Here is a 19,497-nt window from a genome sequence, read left to right on the forward strand (position 1 = left end):
ATTTTTCTGATATCCTAACTGTTTCTTGGACATATCACATTGACCAAAAGTGAATTAATTCTAAACGATATCTGTTGGGTGTCATCTTTCATCGGTTCTTTTCCATGTCGAGTTCTTGTTTTGTACCTTTGACCGGAAGTGCGTTTTATCCCATAATGCACTGTACTTTTGCAGCAGCGCCATTTGTACCACAGCGTGTTCTGTAGCGTGGTTGTACGAGTTATAACAAAAATGAGTGACAAAGAGGTTTGTTGAATGCGTTTTCTGATTTCATTTTACGAACGTGAATTTACTTTCGAAGGGATGTACAACGTCCATTATTACGATTTTTAGAATCGTATGCATGTCGATTGTACTGCGTCGAACTCCGTCGCGAATTATGCCTGAAAAAAATGGAGAAACGACCAGCCTCGTTTCGAAAATAAAGGCTCAGAATTCTTGTTTCTTGAATATTTGGATAGTGTACTACAGTTTCTGTTTAAATAACACTTAATCTATCTCATGAAAATTTAGGGAGTTGGGGGACTTGTTTTGATGCCCCACAACTCTGTGCAATGGGCGTTCGTGTAGGCCTGATTTGAAACGAAAGTAAGACGTTTGTCTTGCGATCATCTTTTAGCGTATTTTAGCATGGCTGTCCCACCCGGGTAGATACTCGATCAACAAGAGGACCACTGAGGCGGTCACATCCGTAACGCATGAAAAATGATATTCATAGGCCGCTCATTTGTTTCCCAACCTGTTGCAGTTTTCGGGGCACATTTTACTGTAGCGACCAACCCCAACCAAAACAGACTCGATCATCATCCCATTTCTGATCAGACAACCCTCAACAATCCTTAGGGTTTAAGCCTAGGGCCCAGGGTTAGCTGTTCGTTAGTATTTTGGTCAGCCACTTCCTTTAACGGATAAATCAAATCATTTTTTGACTGTTTTGAGTTTTCTGAGAAAATGGCTTATATGCGGTATGGTCAACAATCAGGGACTGGTGACTGCACATGGTCCTGTGAGGTGTTGGCTAATCAGATTAACACATAAGCCAAGCTCAACTTCAAGCTGGCAATGCAAGTTCGATCCTCCATTAAATCCAAAATTTGCAAGTGGTAAATGTCACTTCTCCAATTGTTTATTATTGAGATATCATACTGAACTTTAACCAAACAGTTTTTCATGCCTTTGAGTGTGAAACACTGCAAGTGATTTCGTTGTAAACATGGTAAAACCCAGGGTGTTGCTGAACATGCATATTCATCTTAAAGAATTGTACTTCTGAGAATGCATCTTAGAATATCATAGGTCCTGCAAAAATTGTGGACGCAGAGAAAATGGAAAAGATAGTTGGCAACTTGTGTAATTAATAAATATTTGATCTTGCTCTCAAACACTAGCACACAGTTTCTAACAAGCCAAAACATTATAGGATAGTGTATTCCATCGGTTATTCTGTGAGTGATTTCTTTGAAATGTTTGGCTGACTTTGTAGTTTGACTTCATATTTTGTTTGATTAGCTGGTCAATACTTCAGAAAGAGTGTGAAAGTATTGATTTTCAACCAACATCTGTGCACTAGGACAGGCTTTGTTAGGAATGAATCATTATTTCAAACGTTTCATTCATGTATTTTTCATTTCCTACCTCATGATAGATCTATATTTTAAGATGAATTGTCTGAAAAGTCAAGGAGCTGACTGTACTTACCAGTGATGTTTGTGGTAAGGCCGACCACCCCCCAGAATGCACCTGCAACCATGTTCACATCCTGTGATTCAACTGATGCAAATCAATATGAAACCAATTTGATTCCCATATGTTGCTGCATAGGGTTATGGATGATAACACGCTGAATGAATGATGACATAGGTAACCATAAAATGTACTATTGACAGGAAATATGAAAAACAATTTGAATTCAAGCTTGATATCTTCCCATCTGCAACCATATCGAAAGTTTTAATTTATATCCTGTGTTTCTTGTATTGGTCATGTGAATTGTGATCAGATTGGGTGCAAGTATACAGAACCTTTTCTTAGTTATATTTCAATTCACATCAATTTCAGGAAGGGTCTCTACCTGACTCCGATGGTTCTCCAGTGCATGGGTCACCAAAGTCACGATCAAGGTCTCCTTCACCAGTCACTAGGTCCAGGTCTCGTTCCCTGTCAGCATCCCGTTCAAGGTCAAGAAGTCCCAGGAGGCGTCACAAGAGATCCAGGTTTGCAACACAAAGACATGTACTGCAGTGATTCAGATCGGTTCATTATTCTAGAACATGACTGAACGTCATCCAATTATCCTAACTAAATTTTTAGAATTTGGTAATGTGAAATATTGTCTGTCAATTCATGTGTGTTGTATGGTTTCAGATCCCGCAGTCGAGGACATCGGTATTCCCGCTCGAGATCACGAAGTCCATACCAAAGGCGACGTCACAGAGATAGGTGTGTTGGATTGTCACATTAATGCACGATTCAATTTTATGATATCACGTGAGCCCTTATGATGGAGTGGCAATTCAGTCTGATACAATATTGTGATTTTGTGTTTCAGCCACGGAGAACGTTCAAGTGGACGAAGGTAAGTTTTGAGAAATTATTTGCATTTTAACATTGGTTTGAGTCATGAACCATGACCAGTGTGATTGGAATGTTTGCAGTAAACCAGTTACCGTTCACCCATATTTGTTTAATACCACCAGTGATACCACACGGGACAGAGGGCAGACAAAATCAAATTTCAAGAGCTGAAAAATAACAGTGAAAATGTCACTTGTTCACTTTTGTACCATGTCGTCAAATTTTGCTCGTTCATTTTATTGGCATATTGATGACAAGCTGGGGAGATATTCAAAGTTAACTGTCATTCTTGGGTTTTTGGCCCTTTGTGAAAACATCCTTGTCAATTTCAGACGTCACCGCAGTCACAGTCGTTCACCCATGTCATCACGTAGAAGACACCAAGGGAATAGAGTGAGTATGCCATTATATTGCAACATTTGTCAACCCCTGTTCTTGTTCCAGGTCTGGTTTGGATGAATTCCAGACCAAGACTTGTATAGTTAGAAAGCATGAAACATTTCAAGAGTTACAACATATGTTTTGCATCAAGATAAGCAGTGTGATGTTAATAGTGACATGGTGTAGAACAAAAACTTTCAATATCTGCTTAGTTTTTTCTCAGTGGTACCAATTTCATGTGTTGTGAAGTTGTTCTGCTACATGATTTCATATTTGAAGTGTTACAGGGTGAAACCCATTGCTGGGAATGCACAACATTACTGAATGTCATTTTCATTGTAGAGCAACGGTATCTGTAGATAATAACTGTATCTGTAGATAATTTTACATTTGACTGAGAATTGGTTAAATCTGAAGGTAACACATCAGCTACGAGTGATGTAAAAGCACTGTCTCCCTTCACTCCATTTCAGGATGACCCCGAACCAACAAGGTGTCTGGGTGTATTTGGTCTGAGTCTGCACACCCAGGAGCGAGACTTGAGGGAGGTGTTTGATAGATACGGGAGTGTTGAAGAGGTTCAAGTTGTCTATGACAGACAGGTGAGATCATTCTTTTAATACCAACACAGATGAAAATATTTCGTTGGATTAGTATTGGTCAGGGACTTTCAGTAATATTGCAATGCTTTGATCTCACTTATTTTTACCTAAAGACCTGCCTGTTACTTCACACAAGTAATATGTTTATGAGTTTGACACCATAGATGCATGTAGGATGTGACTGATTATTGACGTTGTTGGACTGAGGCTCATGCACTGGTGCGATCTCTGGTTCTCTCAAAGATTGACTACTGTAATAGCATCTTCTATGGACTTTCCGAAAAACTCCAGAAAGTACAAAACTCTGCAGCTCGACTTGTCAACAAAGTTCCCTCTAGGATCCACATAACACCTGTTCTTAAGGCTCTTCACTGGCTACCAATCAGAGCCAGAATTGAATTCAATGTCCTGAGTCTTGCATACCGGTGTTACCATCTTACGGCTCCAGAGTACCTTGTTGAGCTAGTCTCCAAGCACAATCCTTCCAGAATGTTAAGATCGGCAGATAGACACCTTCTCACTATTCCCAGACAGAAACTCTGGGCATTCGGGTTTCGCTCCTTCAGCTATGGTGCTCCACAGTTGTGGAATCAACTCCCCACTGAACTCAAAATGTCTCCCTCCATTGACTCATTTAAAAGTTCCCTGAAAACCCATCTTTTCAGAAAATATTACAATCTATAACTTAACTTTTCAAAAAAAAATTCAGCCACGTTCTAGCATAACCTTTGCTTTGTAAATATTTGTAAATATGTAGTGCTTTGAGCATGCCTTATGTGTGGAATTCAGCGCATTATAAATACACATATTATTATTATTATTATTACTACAATTTCATCCGAACACAGTTTCTTTTACATATATGAGAACATTGATAATGTTGAAACATTTGAAATGGGTCACTATTCCTCAGTCTTAAACATGAGTGTTTGTTTTCATATTTTGTGGATTAATTAGATTCTTTTAAACCTTGCAGAAACAGCTGACAGTGTTTGATCTGATCTGATGTTCCTTTCATGTTTCAGAGTGGCAGATCTCGTGGCTTCTCCTTTGTGTACTTCAAGAGTGTTAATGATGCTATTGAGGTAATGATCTTATGGAAGGTTTTTTCAACATGTTTGTTTCCCATTCAAAATAAGATGTTAATGTTGTGTTTTGTGGCTCAAAAACAGAGACTTTGGCTGTAGCTTTCAACTTGTTAAAATAGTTCTTGAATGATAGCAAGCATATTTTCTTCACACGCTTGTTTATGGTTCTCCATGTTTAAGATAAATAAATATTTACCTGAAGTCATGCTTGAAATGAACATAAGCAGCTTTCATCCTTGTCCATAAGTGATAACGACATTCAACCACCAAAGCCTGCTTTCAGTGGAAGAAAAGGCATTTTTGTAAGTCTTGTTTTCTTTCATTTACATTATTTTGCAGTCACTTCACTAACAATAAGCTCTTTGTATTGATTATACAGAAATTGAATATGTGTACAAATATGTTTTCAATCACGTGACTTGGACGGACCTATCACCATTTGCTCCCTCATACTGTTGTAGGCGAAGGACAGGTGCACAGGAATGGAAATAGATGGACGCCGTATCCGTGTGGATTATTCTATAACTGAGCGTGCCCACACCCCAACTCCAGGCATCTACTTAGGCAAGCCCACAACCCGAGGGGAAAGAGAACGAGAAAGAGGTGCTGGCGGCGGAGGAGGAGGAGGAGGAGAGAGATACGAGCGCAATGACAGATATGACAGGTTAGTCATCTCTATTTGTTCTTTGGAAGTAGAAGAGATGTTGTAACATTGTGGTATGCTGATATCGTAAGTGCAGGAACATGGTGAATTGTGTTTCTCTGCTGTGACTAATTATTTACTTATGATTAAGGCATCAAGAAGATATTCTTTAAGAAAACTCTTCATATCATTCTGGTTGTGAGGTGTAGCTTGATGGTTAGTTTTCATCTGGAGGCCCCGGCATTGAATCCCCACAGTGGACTAGTGTGTAATGCTGTTTCTTGTCCCCTCAGATATTGCAGAGATAAAGGCAGCAGGGGAAAAAAACTTTCTCAAACATCATAGTGTTAATCACAAGAAAATATATTGGGTTTCTTCATGTGAGAGTTATAGTTGAGATATGTTGATGAAATTAATCAAGTTTGATTGCTTTTGTTTGTACTGTGTTTTGTCATTGCCAGCAAATCAAAGTGTTTTAGGGGCGGTGCAGTAGCCTAGTGGTTAAAATCAAGACCCGGTTGATTCCCCACATGGGCACAATGTGTTAAGTCCACTTGATATTGCTGGAATATTGCTAAAAGTGGCGTAAATCTAAAAAGTCAGTCAGTCAGTCAAAGTGTTTTATATTTTACTTGATATGTATTTGTGGTTTAAATCCAATCTTCTTATGCCTGACTCTGTCAATAACATGTTGATAATGTATTTTAATCAGAAACACTGGGCACATTGCTTCAGATGACTGAATATTTTTCTCATTATTAAAAATACATTTTTTCCAAAATAGAAATGGACAAAACAGTCATGGAAGCAGTTCTTATGGATACAACAAGTTAGTACACAATGAAAGCATCATGAATAGAGATTACCTCCTTTGTTACGTCAAATTTGTGAATTTCAGCTGTACGTTGTGACTGAAAATGAAACATGGACTTGATCAGTACAAAGTAATACCTAACTGACTTCAAAACAAATGAAACAAATTTAGCCTAAACATACAGCTGTGCCCGAGAAACAAAAAATTTAATGGATGACTTAAATTTTCAGCTCATGCATGCACGGTTTAGAAGCTATTTTGGATATGTAATAAATTTTACTAGCTGATGTACAAGTCCGATCATGTGTGTCGTATATGGTTTGTCTACTGCTTTATTATGTTCAGTCACTTTTTGAAATCATTTTCAATATATTTATAAATAATCAAATTTAATTTTAACTAATGGTAAATGAATGTTTTTCTTTGCAGGCACTACTCTGATGATAGATACAAGTAAGTCTATATTGACATCCAGTTAGCTCAGATAGTGAGATCTGGCATTGGTGGCCCAGTCGATGGTGCTACTATTTGCTCTGCAGAGTTGTATCCCTTTGGCATGCCAGACACCTGTGATTGTACATTTCCCCCTGAACGTTCATACTCATGGGCTTCTGCAAAGGGTAAATGACAGACCTTCAACACTCCTGGCTTTCCTCCCAGATGAAGCTGACAAGCCATTGGAACTCTGTTCTAAGCAGTGAAAATAGAAGTTGAGACTTGATGGACTTAGTTTAGACTTGATTTCATACTCTTCATTTCATGAACTTGGTGCAATCATCGGTGGGCAGCAGTTTCATGAGCCTTTGACTTCGGTCCTGGTACCGTTGGTGTCTGGTTGTGTACATTAATTATACTGTTGCGGTTTTGGTAGGATGTATTGATACCCTTGGATTCTCTTTTGGCATTAATGTCAGTTTTTCCATTAATCAGCAATCCTTGAACATTTCTAAGATTTAATGGATCTTTGTTACAAAACGGCCCAAATGCCACATGCTTGTGTATACACATAACTACAGGTTGATGTTTAATACCATGAGACAAAATTGCTACTGGAATGGGTTTTTCTCATTTTTCTTTTAGATTGTTCTAAATAGAATGTGTTGTCAATTTATTGTTTTGAAGTTGGTGTTCTGGACATTTAGTGAGAACTTGCAGACTTTTGTGTGTTGATTTATTTTTGTATCAACAGTAAATTTTCTTTTCTCTTTTCAGTCGCTACCGATCACCTTCACCCTATCGACGGAGATCGCCTTCTCCTTACTACGGCCGCCGCCGATCACGGAGCAGGTCTAGATCCAGATCTTACTCCCCTCCACGTAAGTTGATATCTGTTTATTAATTATCTTTAGAATAAAAGCTGGATTTGTAATGTGATCTGTCATTTACAACAGCCTAAGAATAAATAGCCCGAATACAATTCATGTCCAAAATTCATAACCATTTTGAATGGCTTTTTGAAAGAAACCTGGTCTAAAACTAGTACATGGTGTTAGTTTGCTGTATAATCTGGCAGGTTGGACTTAATGTTTATGCTACTTTAACAAGTACAAATAAATCCCACTTTCAAGGTTCACCAGCTTCTTTCAGTAGTAAGGTTAATTTTCCCTGCAGCTGTTAATAATTCCAAATATTGTCCAGCTTTTTGGGCATAAGTTTCCTTCCAACTGTCATTATGTTTATGCATCTACTGCACATAGTTATTATGTTGATATGTTTTGATTATCGCACTGTCAACATGTTTCTTTTCCCTCTCTTCCCCGTTCTAGGTCGCTATTAAGGAAAGCCGATCATCTGTACCATGTGACCAAAACATTTCATTTATCATGTTCCTGTTCCACTTTTAGACAATATGTGTTGTTTCTGAGTTAGGGATTGTAGGAATGGGATTGTGTATCTTGTATAACAGACATGCAGTTTAGTGTTTTTGCTATGTATGTGTGCGATATTAGTGGTAGACCAGTAACAAAGATCTTTAGTGATTTCTGCAATTTCGGGGGGAAAGTAAAATGCTCATCTCATTTTTCAGTTAGAATAATATGAGATTTTTAATTGATATGTCTGTGGATGAAATTCTTTTGACATCTCCATTGATAACTGTAATAGAACTGAAGATATTGCTCACCCAGACCAAGAATTTAAAAGCTTCTACACTAATTGTGGCTATCTGAGGGAACCTATGGAGGTGTCCGCAGATTTTCCCGCAAAGGGTTATCGTATAAGATCTTTTCATGAATGGTCACAAAAGACGATAAGTGTCATTGATATATATATACTTCTGAAAGAAGATAAGAACGCCCCTATATTTTTCCCTTGACTACAGTGAATCTGACGCTAATTCCCAGCAGAAATACTCGATGTATCTTACTGAGTCTATCATTGAATATGTGGGTCCTTCATAACTTCACATTGTTCTGGGCGTCCAGCCAAAGGAAGGGAATCCTTTAGTCTTGCACACTGTTATGTATCACTGTTGAAATAGGCTACTTTTTAATCCACTTCAGGAAAAATTGGATTGTTTCGTTTTATGTAATCTTGCACATTGTTTGGACACTGATGATTTTCACAATGTGAGCTGTTATATTGTAATCCACGTATTGTATACGAAAATATCTAGTGTCCTGCCAGATCTGATTTCAAAATCAAGTTAATATTTGTTCAGTTGCATTTATCGTAATTCATGTGTCTATGTCCCAAACAATGTGTACGGTCCACATTCTTAATGTTCCATCTTGACTATTTCCATGTCCAAACTAACGTTGTCCCTTGTAAAGTGTTCATTAATGACAATTTTGATGGTGTTTATCTTTCTGATATACCACAGTGAGATGAGAATGTTTCCGTGTGTTTTGAAGACAATCACATGTGATCAGTCGAACCGAGTTTCAGTTACTATTGTTAGGCCAATCCCAGCTGTTTTATCTTTACAGTTCAGATAACCATGATCAGTATTTCAACTGTGACAAAATTGATGGCAAATATACTACCTGGAAGAAGTTAATGATCACCAGCTTTTTCATATGATTATGGTGAACCTTGCATAACAGACCAACTATAGCCATATGAAAAAGAACAGGTGAATAATTTGTTTTGGGTGGAATATTTGTTTTCATATAACATGTTCCAAAATAACTTAATTCAATGTGCATGGACATTTTCCTGAAATATGTCAAATAAATGTCAACAAGGACATGTCGTGGCCTGTCAAACAGCAGATATTCGACCCCAAGGCTGGAGCTATGTCAGTAAATCATCATTGTCAGATTTATTGTCCTTCTCAGTTCGATCTGTCAGTCATGTGTTGAAACCCTGATCACATCTTACCGGAGTTATCTGAGCTTATATTTTATCATTCAGTTTTTATGTAAGATAGTCAAAGACTTATGGAGATACGTCATTGCCAATGTTTGTACTTTGAAACAGGATATCAATTCTGTGAACTGATGTTTCTTTGTTTGTTTTATGCCAACATAGATAACTTCTCATGTGCTAAGGTAATCACACACTCTGACTTTCCATTTTGTTTTGATTGGATCAAATTGTATTCTATATTTGTAAATAAACTGCAATGCTTCAATTGTCAGAGACCATGTTTTAATTCTGTTTCTTTATATTACTGAAGGTTTTGAAGAAAGAAACATGAAGTGTTTGAAGAATGAAACATGAAGAATAGAAAACTGAAGATAGAATAGCGAAAATTGAAGATATTGAAAATTGAAGATAGGGGGAAGAGAAATGAAGGGTTGAGCCTTGTTGTGATGAGATGTGCTTTTAGGGCAGAGGGGCATGAGAAATAGGAGTTAGAAGATGGAAGAAAGGTGAAGATAGAATGAGGGCCATCTGGGCTCATGATTTGGGGAATGGAGAAGAAATACGTCCTACATTGGGTACGAGCTTTCACTCTTACTGTCTGTAATCCTCACTGTCTTTCTCTCTCCTAGCCACCTTGAAAGCCTGATGCTGCTGCCTCTGCCTTCATGACTGGAAGCATTTCAATTCAAAATGTTCTCACTGTCTGAGCACTTGGTCATGTTAAATGTCTGACAGATGGTCAGTAATATCTTTAGCGATGTCAATTGTTCATTTTTAGAAGTAAAGCAATACCAGCGAAATTAAGGTGCGTAAGTGAGCCAGTTTTTAGTTTTATAGATACATAATGTTGTAGGTTTTATAAATGGTAAATATGTCACCAATTGTTTCAGTAATGAAAAAAGCCATTGTGAAGAAGTTATAAAAGTTTCTTTCTTCGAAACATAACTTGATATTTTCCTGGTGTTAATTATTGACCCAAGAAACATTGATATTGTGTGGAGTCTGTATTCAGCTGAACATGATGTTAGTTGGCGGAAGCAGCAGTGTCAGGTTTTTACCTGTCGCAGACTGTGCTTGTGTAACCTCCTGTGTCTCGTCACTTCAGCATACTTTACTGTGGGTTTAAACTAAATCTGGGAAGAGAACCTAACACTTATGAACCTAGTACTTATGAATTTTTATGCAGCTCTGGGAATGTACTTGTTGCCCCATAAAGTCATGTTAAACCCTTCTTTAAATCCTTATTTGGAATGAAGCCAGTTTAACCTTTATGTATTCGAGTAATGGCATGAGCTTTAAGAGTAAACGTTCCGGAAACAAAGCTTAGGAATCAGTTCCCCAACCTGTCCTTACTGCAAAATCCATCAATTTTCAGTACTTGAACATAAATAATGGTATGAGAAACAGGTAATGTAAATTCTCTTCAACTATCTACCAAGCAGTACTCCAAGACCATTCAGTTCATCTTGGTCTGGGTCTCTTGGTTCTAAAAGGTTTTTAATGTAACCATGGTTGTGTTAAACATCAAGCCATTCAGTAATTTGTAAGTTATTTCAGTTCCTCTTTTTGATGGTTTAAGGGAATAGTAGGTTTGTTTTTGGAGTTGCGTCCCTTTACCTTTGCTTGCTGTGTAAGTAACAGTGTAGTAGACCCGACACCTTTCAATAACTGCATGGTGTAGGAAGATTGTTGGAACACTGTGGTACCTACTGGTCTAGGTAAACTGAGGGCAGAGGTCTTGATTTTGACAGAAGAAGTGTTGTTTTTCAGGGTTGTAGAGACAGAAATGTGAGCTCAGTATGCTCAAATATGTAGAATGGATGCACAGACAATATCTAGACATACAAAAAATACTAGTCATTGGGCCAAATTCCAATCAGATCTGAAGTTTGTTGTACTTGAATTTTTTATTAGTTAATGGGGTCGAAGGAAGTCTAGTTTTGTTTGACAAGCCGAGGTAAACCCATATTTTATTGTAAACTTTAAGAATAAATGTACTTGTGAAACTTATGAAATTTTTAAAAATACTTAAATATTTTCGGAAGAAACAATCGCAAATGCATACAGGGTCAGATATTCTGTTGCATTTTGAGAGTGGACATTGGGGAAGAGTCTACCTCCTTATGGTGAGGTAATCATAGTAAAGAAATTTAGGAATAGCGAATGAAGATATGTTTCTTTCTTCATCAGAAAGCAGTTGTTTTCTACATTTTAAATACATTGATCACTGTGACTACCCTGATGGTATGTGGACTCATCTTGTGGTGGTGGTGGTGGCAAGTTACATGTTTGGATCATGTTCTAGACCAGAATTCCCTCATTTCTGGTACCCCCTTGTGTGATATTGCTCAAACCACACTCACTTCATCCAGAGCCAGTTGTAAGCAGCCATTATTCCTGAAAGGTCTCATAGACACATTATTTTCATTTCATAATAAGAGGTGGATAAATGAAAACAATCCCAGTTATTTTGGTCACTTATTTGTCCAAAGCTTACTGTAAAAGTTTTTTCCTTTTCATTACATGTATATGACTTGCGAAGACAAAGGTCTTGATGTTGAGGTCAAAAGTAAATTTAAATTTGCTTCCCATCTAATTTTTATCAACGTTATCACTCTGAATCAACTTGTCAGTTGAGGAAAATGTTATTTTATTGTACGGCCAAATTAAAAAATTGTTTTGGGTATTTGGAAAGTTGCTCAAGATTTGGCAGGACCAATGTTACAAGGTGAAGTGATATATTTTCGTAATACTACAAACAGATGTTGGTGCTGTTGAATGAGAAGGCATGTTGAGTCCTATCATTTGCTGGCAAAGGCTATGGTACAGGGTTAAAGGTAGCCCCCACTAACTTGTCTCAACACAAATTTTCAGGAGATTAATTGAGAAGTATTCAAAATGTTACTTGGTAAGTGTAAGTTTGTAGTTTCTCCAAAGTTTAAAAAAAATCTAAACTATTCAATCTTTTGTTTATATTTCAAGAAAGTTTTCAATTGATTTTTAGCATATCCACAATTTCTTGCTGTTCAGCATGGACTTTTTGCTCTTTCGAACTTTACAATATTGGCATCAGTACATCATTTGTTATTACACAGTACAGTGTATATTGCTGTCCCTGTGTTTACTGTACAAAAGTAGCTGCACTTGAAATCTGGGTTGAATGCACCACTAGTAGATGCACATGCATGCACTTTCTTTCAGCTGACGATGGTAAGTAATCAATGGCTGCACCTGCTCTGGGGCTGTTTCTTGATTCAAACAATCATATGCTTAGGTTCAGATTTTGGCTTACCTTTCAATCCTTTTCTGTGGAAATCCTTTCTTTATCCAGTTGCACAAGATTCTGTATTGATTCAGTGAGTATTGAAAATAATTCTACCTGATTTTTTTTCTGAATTCTATGTTTTGGACTTTATCAAATTATATTCTGTCATCAAGAATGTGATGGGACTTGGATGAAAAGAGTTCATTTTCAGCTACTGTTGGTTTGATGGTAAGTATGGTAAATATAAGAATGAGGGACCAAACTGAGTACCGGTAACAACCTGGAGAACTTTGGATAGTTGCAGACAACGTTGACACGTGACGACACCAACAACCGATGAAGATGAAGCTTGGCAAGGTTAACTGTACATTCAAACTGTGGCCTCAATAAACACATTTATCAAAAAGTCAAGTCATATTCAAACAAAATCAGTTTATGAAATATCAAAGCCCTCTATTGGGATCATGTACTTGCATTGATGAGCTACTGAATAAGAAATAGTCTTAAGTTTCTATTTCGGTTTGGTTGAAATAATCATTAATCGTTTACATATTGTCCCCAGTTTGATTTACAGAAGTGCTTTTCAGAAACTTGCAACAAAGTGTATGTATTTCATGCTCTGACATTAAATGAGACATTCATTTGAATATATGAAATAGTTGTTTTGATATTACTCCAAGAGAGGTATCCCAGTGTGGTAGTTCATGATGGAAGCCAGTTTGGTGACCTAGTGAAGAATACCTAAGGTTAACTCCCAACAGGGGTACAATGTGTGAAGCCCATTTCTGGGATCTGCCATATGATATTGCCAAAAAGGACATAACACTATACCCACTAGCTCCATGCCTGAAGAACTAGTCATTGGTTCGATAGGTTTCCAACTGAAGATCCTGGCATCCAGAGGTTTGTCTGGTCTGCATTTTTGTACATTAGATGAAGAACGAGGACAATTTTTTTGGATATACGCCTTTATATTCTGTATGCGTGACGTTTCAACATAGATTGCACTCGCTTGCTTGACAGCGACATTTGAATCTGTGGAAACGTCGCCAATACAGAAGTTGTATGTCCATAAAAATCGTCCTCATTCTTTATCTCAACTTGTAGAATGCCAAAGAGGAGGACATTAGATACATTTGAGATTTTGCAGACTGAAGAGTCAGTTTTGTGGTACCACACTATTTGGGTCGCTCTGTGTGAAAGGTTTTCAAACTCGGGCACAGTCTGGGATTCTGCAATTAACTGTCCAGATTTGCATCCACTATGCATGTTGGAAACGTATGATCTCAGTTTGCCTGATTCTTTCAAAGTTTGTTAGCACCAAATGAACATGTCCTGATGCCTTTTATGTTGGTGCAGTTCTATTGTGGATAAGTCAACAAGGTTTGGTTTGCTTATCTTCAGAGCAGCATCCTTATTAATACATGTCTACGTGGAAAGTTACAGCCCTGTAATTTGGCATCAGCTTCTTACATGGGCAGAGAGAGATGTAACGTGAGTGGATATTGGTGTCCAAGCAGTCAGAAGCACCAATGTTCACAGCAGTTTTGGTCCGCGTCCATGGTGTAGTGGTTAGAGCGTCCACCTGGAGAGTGGAAGGTCGCAGGTTCGATCTTCGGCCGCGGGTTCGATCTTCGGCCGCGTCATACCAAAACATCTTAAAATATGGTACTTGTTGGTCCCTGCCTGGCTCTCATTAATGGGTAAAACAAGGACTGGTCGGCTTGGAGTCTGTATAATGTCTATGTGGGGTGGTATTCATGCGACGTGGTATCTCAGTGAGCTAGCACTATAAAACCAGCTCAAGTCTTAGCAAGTACAAGCACACATACACACAGTCATATGAGCGAAATATTCTTAAGTACGACATTAAACCCCTTTTCACCTCACCTCACAGCTGTTTTGGGGGCGGTGGGAAGCCTTGTGGTTGGCTCTTGCGGAAGACCCAGGTTCGATTCCAAACCCTCCCGTGATGTTGCTGGAATATTGCTAAAAGCGGCTCAAAACCATACTCACAGCCGACTTGCGCCCATTGGCCATGCCAGAACTTCCTTCCTTCATTGTTAGGAAGCAATGAGCTCCGACATTCTCACAAGGTACGTGAAGGTCATAATTGACTGTTGCCTGTCGAGTAATGAATGTTGGACAAAAAGCAGCGGTATGTCTCCGTACTAACGCAAAAATTGTCATTCCCATATTCCTTTCGGCACGTCATAATATCTTCTGTCACACTTCATTATAATGATGGAATATGTCCGTATTTTGTTAATTATTAATATTATCATACAGAGATCACTGGAAACAAAACATTACAATTTAGGAATATTTCAGGTTATTTGCAGCTGTTTTCAACGTTTTTATTCACTTTCACAATGGGATATGATCGTTCGACAGTTTCAGAAAGTTTTGTACAAACTATACTACTCCAATTTGATAGGGATCATAGAAAGTTTTATGAACATAGGAAAGCAAGTTTTGTTACTGCCGTTGATAAACTAGACATTTTTTAAAAGGACATGCAGGCAGTGTCATATACACATACACGTGCATTTCATGACATTAGATGAGGATGCAGCCTCACTTTTCTTGCTTTGATGTAAATATCAAGTTGTCTTCACAAGTTGATTGTTGAAGGTTTTGACATTTCCATGCTTTTGTCATTACATTTAATACTTATAATGCCTCATCAACGTCAAAGACGTCGTTTGATGTCAGCGCAATTGTCAAGATGCATCAGCATGCTTGAATCCGGCTTCTCACAACATAACGTTGCGAATGCGCTAAACGTCAGCCAAAGCGTTAACAGTGTGGAACATTTGCTACAGCAGCACACTGTCATGGTCGTGGTGGTTGTCAAATGTCGACTACACAACGACAAGACCACTTATCACCGTTCAGGTACCACGTCATCCTTTCTAAATAGCCACCAGCCTCCCAGGCGGCGCAGGACCGCCTACGTGATGTAGTGGTTAGAGCGGAAGGTCGCAGGTTCGATCCACGACCGCGTCATACCAAAAGACGTTAAAATATGGTACTTGTTGGTCCCTGTCTGGCGCTCAGCATTAATGGGTACAACAAGGACTGGTCGGGTCGGAGTCAGTATAATGTGTCTGAGTGGGGTCTTCATGCTTCACTGCGGCATGGTATTTCAGTGGGCTAGCACTATAAAACCAGCTTCAGTCTGGGCTAGTACAAGCAGCCGCACATACACATACACACGCATGCACGTCGTCATATGAGCTAAATATTCTCAAGCACGAAGTTAACCCCAATTTCACCCCACCTCACCTAGGCGGCGCGGTGGACGAACTGGCTAAAGCGCTAGGCTAGTTATCCAGCGAGCTTGAGGTGACAGGATCGAGCCCACGTGTAACCGGGTGTAAAAACCTTGGAGTCAGCTTTGTGTGCAGACTCTTTCAGTGTTGTCACAACCCCTAGTGGACAGTACACAACCCTGTGCACTTAAAAGAACCCACGAATTCGTTGGTATATGACCAGATGGTGACCACATGAATACGTGCAAACACCCAGTTGCAGGTACAGCAACGTGCAGTAAACTTGGACAAAGAACTGTGACTATCTGTCCCAGTCCACCCAGCTGTGAATGGGTACCCCGTAAGGATGGGAATGCCACAATAACTCGGTGCGCCTAGTGGCTGCAAAAGTTGTATGCTCCCCCCAGGGAGTTGAGATTGACAATACGATGTGCCGTTGAGATTGACATCCAGTGAACGAGGGAAAAACAAAGCGCCTTTGAGCAGCTGAGCTGAGCTGGATATCGGCGTTATACAAATGATATGTATGTTTGTATGTATAAATAGCCCCTTAACGCCTCGAGCGTTACCGTGTCCACCCAGGCAATACGGAATCGTCTTCATGCAGCTGGCCTCCAAGTGGACGTGTTCGCATCCTACTGACCGTACGTCACAGGCGGGAACGCTTGATTGCGGCTCTTTATAGCTAAAATACCTGGAATTATCATGAAACAGACCGCCCATTATCAGAAATTTGCGGTCCGCTGCAAATGATATTGGACCGCTCAACCTTAACGACGGGCCACTATCAGTTCTGTTGTCAAGTGACGTCATAGTTCGACATTAATTGGGTTTCGACTGGCAATTATTCTGGGTCAAACAAGTCAAAGCAACCCAAATTCCCGCTTTAAATAGCGGTAATGTGGGCTTTCTTGTTGGTGCTAACCTTAACAATTGCACTATTAAGACTGTTGATGGACCAAAACCGAACACCGTCATAGTTTGACAGGTTGCAGGCTATGGTCTTGTCAAAGGCCAAGGTCGAATATCGTCACTTTCTGTTGTGACGTCACTTGAATTGTTCGATGACGTAATTGCATTCGGGCAGTCAAGCCCGTCAGAAGTTGATTTGGGTAAACTTACAGTCCGATTCCTTCATTGTTTCCTTTTTCTTTTCAACACAAATTCCATGTATTTTAGCAATAATAACGGTAATGCTATTTTTGAGGGCATTATCATTTGCAGAAGCCTTCGTCGGGCAGTTAATGGAAGACCTCGGGCTTTTTGATAACTGCCCATTTCACTTGGACACATAACGACTGGGCAGTTAATGAGAATGGACTTTACTGACAGAAGGCAACGGTTGTGACGAAGAGAATGGGAAAGGTTGAACGATGCTAATCATAGCGAACACGATTGTTATGGGGGAGGATCCATCATGGTCTGGGGAGGAATCAGCAGAATCGGAAAAACTGATCTGCATGTCATGGGAAGGGGCACGGTGACAGGCGTACGGTGCAGGGATGAAATCCTTAGTGTGTATGTGAGACCCTACGCTGGTGCCGTTGGTCCAGAGTTCATCTCGATGGACGATAACGCCCGTCCCCATCGTGCTAGGGTGGAGGACCAGTCTCTGGAACAGGAAACAATTGTCCGTATGGAATGCCCCGCGCCCTCGCCGGACCTAAACCCTATTGAACACGTGTAGAACATGCTGCGGGTAGCCATTTCCGGATGTCGGACACAACCCGGGACTCCAGAAGAAGTCTGAAATGCCCTGGTCGAGGAATGTAATAATCTTCCAATTGGGAGCATCACGGTTCTTATTGACAGCATGAACCGTCTGTCGTTCAGGCACAGGGAGGCTATACCCATTATTGACATTAATTTTGAAATGAATAAAATCAAAAGACACCTCTCTGTATCCAGCTTGCCATTGTTCGCCTTTTCATGATCAAATGCAATTTTGGAATGCAGTGCACTCTTTAACATTAAACGCTCAAAACAGTCGAATTTCAATGAATTTCTGAACCATTAAATGAGTTGACTCTTTACAGAAGTCTTGTTATATCTTTTCCAACGTTTGCCGTGGATTAACCACTCTTGACGTGTGATCCCTATCAAATTGTGAGTAGTATATTTAAAGTTTGTATTCACAAAGGACACGAAAAGTCTTTTCAGAATGGCGCACTTTAATATGCTAACTTTTCTTATGTATTAGCCAGTGGTGAAGCCATCCTTGGAGATGAAATGTCGCCACCTGTTTATAATGATCCATTCTTGTCGCCACCATTGTGCCTTCAGCGCCCAAGACAGTCTGCCGTAGCGGGTAATCAACACTGATTATTCTCTGGTGTTACTGTATTATATATTTTCGTGTGATCCTTGATGTCGATATTTCCAGAGTGTCTGAAGGTCGTCCCAGGATACTAAGTGCTGGTATAGTAATGTTTAAAAGATGTTTTATCGATGTACAATTGACGATAAGCAGCCTTGCAACACGTTGACAAGAGATCATTAGCACGCAGCTGACATTCGGCACTGCGACTTGTCAACACTCTTTGGTTATACTTGAAAGACAGTAGTTATATTAGGGGCGCTTGTAAGAACTTGAAACCTTCTGTCGTAAATAATAAAAGACACTTTTTGAGAACGGGGCGATTCACAGCTCATGCTCGACATTAGTTTAATATTCCTTGAAAAGACGGGATTTGTCGAGATTTAGCATTTCCGATACGGAGAACAGTTATTACTTGTAGTTAAAACGGCGGGTTTTTTATATGTCTTTGCAAGCACTTGCAAAACGCATACAGAGAATGACCGTGCACCTGGTAAATAGTTCTATCCATTTATTTTAATGTTAAGGTCAATATTAATTTTGTCCTTCTGTTAAGTTTCTGCTGAAACATCAAAGTGATAACCTCATACCGACATACATTAACCTAAATCGCTGTGATGACATTTTGGTCAAAGTGAATTATTTCCTTGACGTTCAACCACTTTGCTGATCCTCTGCGTCAAATGATATCAGTTAGCAACTTAGCATTTATTGCACGTGAGGAATTGTTACCAAGGAACCTATGCATTTGGCAACAGGCCACTAAATATGGTAAATGTCGATTGATTGCGTGTAAATACCAGAATGGCTGAACCGTTGTGCATGATATATACACAAAGAACTTATTAAGCACCGCGGTATTTTTGCAATGATGGGCTTTCAACATGTACATGAAACTTTCCGTGGTGACCACGATAGAAAAACATGCGTTTTTCTGACCCGTGTTATCCTAAATACAGCGTATGAAATAAGCCAAAAACCCAGCCAGACTTCAAAATGTTACCAGCCCAAAATGGATTTAACCAGACCAAAAATGGTAAATTTACTCAGATATATGGAACATCTAAAACTTTTACCAGACCATCGAGCCACAGTCCCTCGTGTCTTTGCGAAGATTAACAATTAAACAAATAGTTTTCTGAGATGACCCCCGACTCGAAATGCTACACAGTACAATACAATATAGAACAAACTTTATGGATAACAACTTCTTTTATTCGTGAGTGCGA

General features: G+C 39.2%; 1 protein-coding gene across 3 annotated transcripts; it reads left to right on the forward strand.

Annotated features, from left to right (window-relative positions):
• Positions 1–149: 149 nt before the first annotated feature.
• Positions 150–13,327, forward strand: LOC124273138 (transformer-2 protein homolog alpha-like). Of its 3 annotated transcripts, none has more exons than XM_046708352.1 (12): positions 150–246; positions 2,059–2,213; positions 2,365–2,439; positions 2,549–2,575; positions 2,907–2,967; positions 3,429–3,557; positions 4,583–4,642; positions 5,107–5,309; positions 6,073–6,117; positions 6,532–6,555; positions 7,315–7,418; positions 9,722–13,327. In XM_046708352.1, the coding sequence occupies exons 1-12, from the start codon at positions 232–234 to the stop codon at positions 9,763–9,765; spliced, it is 942 nt and encodes a 313-aa protein (XP_046564308.1). In that variant the 5' UTR covers positions 150–231; the 3' UTR covers positions 9,766–13,327. The 3 variants fall into 3 exon arrangements, with proteins under 3 accessions (XP_046564308.1, XP_046564309.1, XP_046564310.1); XM_046708353.1 differs by lacking the exon at positions 9,722–13,327 and adding an exon at positions 7,869–9,682; XM_046708354.1 differs by lacking the exon at positions 6,073–6,117.
• Positions 13,328–19,497: the final 6,170 nt, after the last annotated feature.

This window comes from Haliotis rubra, unplaced genomic scaffold (genome assembly GCF_003918875.1).
Source record: "Haliotis rubra isolate DU_JTF1 unplaced genomic scaffold, ASM391887v1 Scf177, whole genome shotgun sequence".
Classification (NCBI taxonomy): Eukaryota; Metazoa; Mollusca; class Gastropoda; order Lepetellida; family Haliotidae; genus Haliotis; species Haliotis rubra.